The sequence below is a fragment of the Mchenga conophoros genome, linkage group LG16 (genome assembly GCF_057382185.1).
Source record: "Mchenga conophoros isolate Kocher_MC1m ecotype Shallow Benthic linkage group LG16, M_conophoros_male_GT1.1, whole genome shotgun sequence".
Taxonomy (NCBI): domain Eukaryota; kingdom Metazoa; phylum Chordata; class Actinopteri; order Cichliformes; family Cichlidae; genus Mchenga; species Mchenga conophoros.
This window is the reverse complement of record NC_140541.1, coordinates 28,876,427-28,878,240: the sequence shown is the minus strand read 5'-3', so window position 1 is coordinate 28,878,240 and position 1,814 is coordinate 28,876,427. Positions and strand designations below refer to the sequence as shown.

Sequence of the window (1,814 nt, the reverse complement as noted above, 5' to 3'; positions counted from 1 at the left end):
CATAGTTGCTCCAAAAAAGGTACCAAAGGCAGATTCCAGTGTAAAATCTGTCTCCACACGGAAAACAGGAATGATACATCTCCTGCTGTCAGACCTTCAGGGTTTAGGCCTCTGTTGTCATCCTACAATGTAAAGAAACTATATTTTGGAGTGGCACAAATCGTTTGTGTGCCTTCCTATTTGATGCAGAACACCTGATTGTTCTGTAAGTAGCTTTGAATGGTTATATAAAAAACGCCTGAGGCCTTGGCTGCATTTTTAGGTAAATAGTACCATATAACTTTGTTGTGTACAAAAAACTGTGCATAATTTGTAGACATGTACAATTTCTATTTGCATTTAAAAACATTGATGGAGAAATTTTAATTTCTCTTAAGACTAAGAAAAATGTATCTTGTTCCTCTACAATACTAAAGACTTGTAATATCTGATGTGTTGATGTAATAATGTTACAGTGTATCTTATTTAAAACAAACAAAAAAGTCAGACACGACTGTCAATAGAAAAGAATGCCACCGTTTGGCCCTCCTACTCCTCCTCCTCTGTGTTGCAGCTATAAATATTAGCAGAAGCTTATTTTTGTCTTGTTCAACCTGGAGGGAAGCAGCTGATTTTAATGTTATGAGTTCTTAATATCTAAGAATCTGTGTAATTGAATCTTAAACTGTTTGTTTTTGATTGCTAATGTGGACATTGTACAACAGGTGCAACAGCTGCTGAGAAGGATCGTGCCTTAATCAGGTAACATGTGTGTGTAAAACAGCATTTGAACGGTATCATAGTAGAAACGTTGCTCAGCTATATTGATGTGTGGTATTTCTTTCTAATGAATATAATATATCATTATTACTGATCTATCTTATCCACTGTAACATATTATGGAGAAAATGGAAAACTCAAGTGAGATTGTTTCATTTGTGCTGGCTGCTTATGGAAATATTGGAGGGTTGAAATACCTTTATTTCATTATAATACTGGTCTGGTACCTCTCTATATGTGTGGCAAACACAGTCCTTATTGTGGTCATACGTGTGGACAGAAGACTGCATGAGCCAATGTATATACTACTTTGTAATTTATGTGTGAACGAAATAAATGGCAGCACATCACTGTATCCTCTTTTGCTCTCACAGATGTTTTCAGACAGCCACGAGGTGACTGTGCCGTGGTGTTTTCTGCAGATGTGTTGTTTGTACACAAGTGCACCTGCTGAATTTTGCAGTTTAGCAGCCATGGCCTATGACAGATATATCTCAATCTGTCATCCATTACGCTATAATGTCATTATGAACACAGAGAGAGTGTTTTTGTTGATTCTGCTGGTGTGGCTGTATTCATTTCTTAGTTTTATTTTCTCATTTTCATTCATCTTCAGTTTGAAGTTTTGTGGAAATATTATTCACAATGCGTATTGTGACCACCAATTAATAATTAGACTTTCATGTGCAGTTCCAATCCAAAGCTTTATTTCTAACATATCCTTTCTCTTATTGAGTGCTTTCATACCCTTCAGTCTCATTTCAGTCACTTACATGAAGATTTTGAGAGTTTGTCGAAAAACATCAAAAGAAAACAAGCAGAAAGCTGTGACTACTTGCACCCCTCAGATCGTCTCTGTGTCAAATCTGTTTGTCGGGTGTATTTTTTACCTTACTGACTTCAAGTTTTTAGTATCTCAGGTACCAGATGAAGTTCGTATAATTTTGCCTATGTATTTCCTCATTTTTCAACCTATGCTCACCCCATTTATGTATGGATTTAAGTTGCCAAAGATAAGGCAATCATATCAAAGGTTTCTGTTTGAGAGAAAATAA

The 1,814-nt window shown here is 35.9% G+C and overlaps 1 protein-coding gene across 1 annotated transcript; it reads left to right on the top strand.

The window, feature by feature from the left end:
• The first annotated feature begins 887 nt into the window (after nucleotides 1–887).
• On the top strand, nucleotides 888–1,814 carry LOC146557008 (olfactory receptor 4D1-like). Its single transcript, XM_085249713.1, has one exon. The coding sequence runs from the start codon at nucleotides 888–890 to the stop codon at nucleotides 1,812–1,814; it is 927 nt and encodes a 308-aa protein (XP_085105839.1).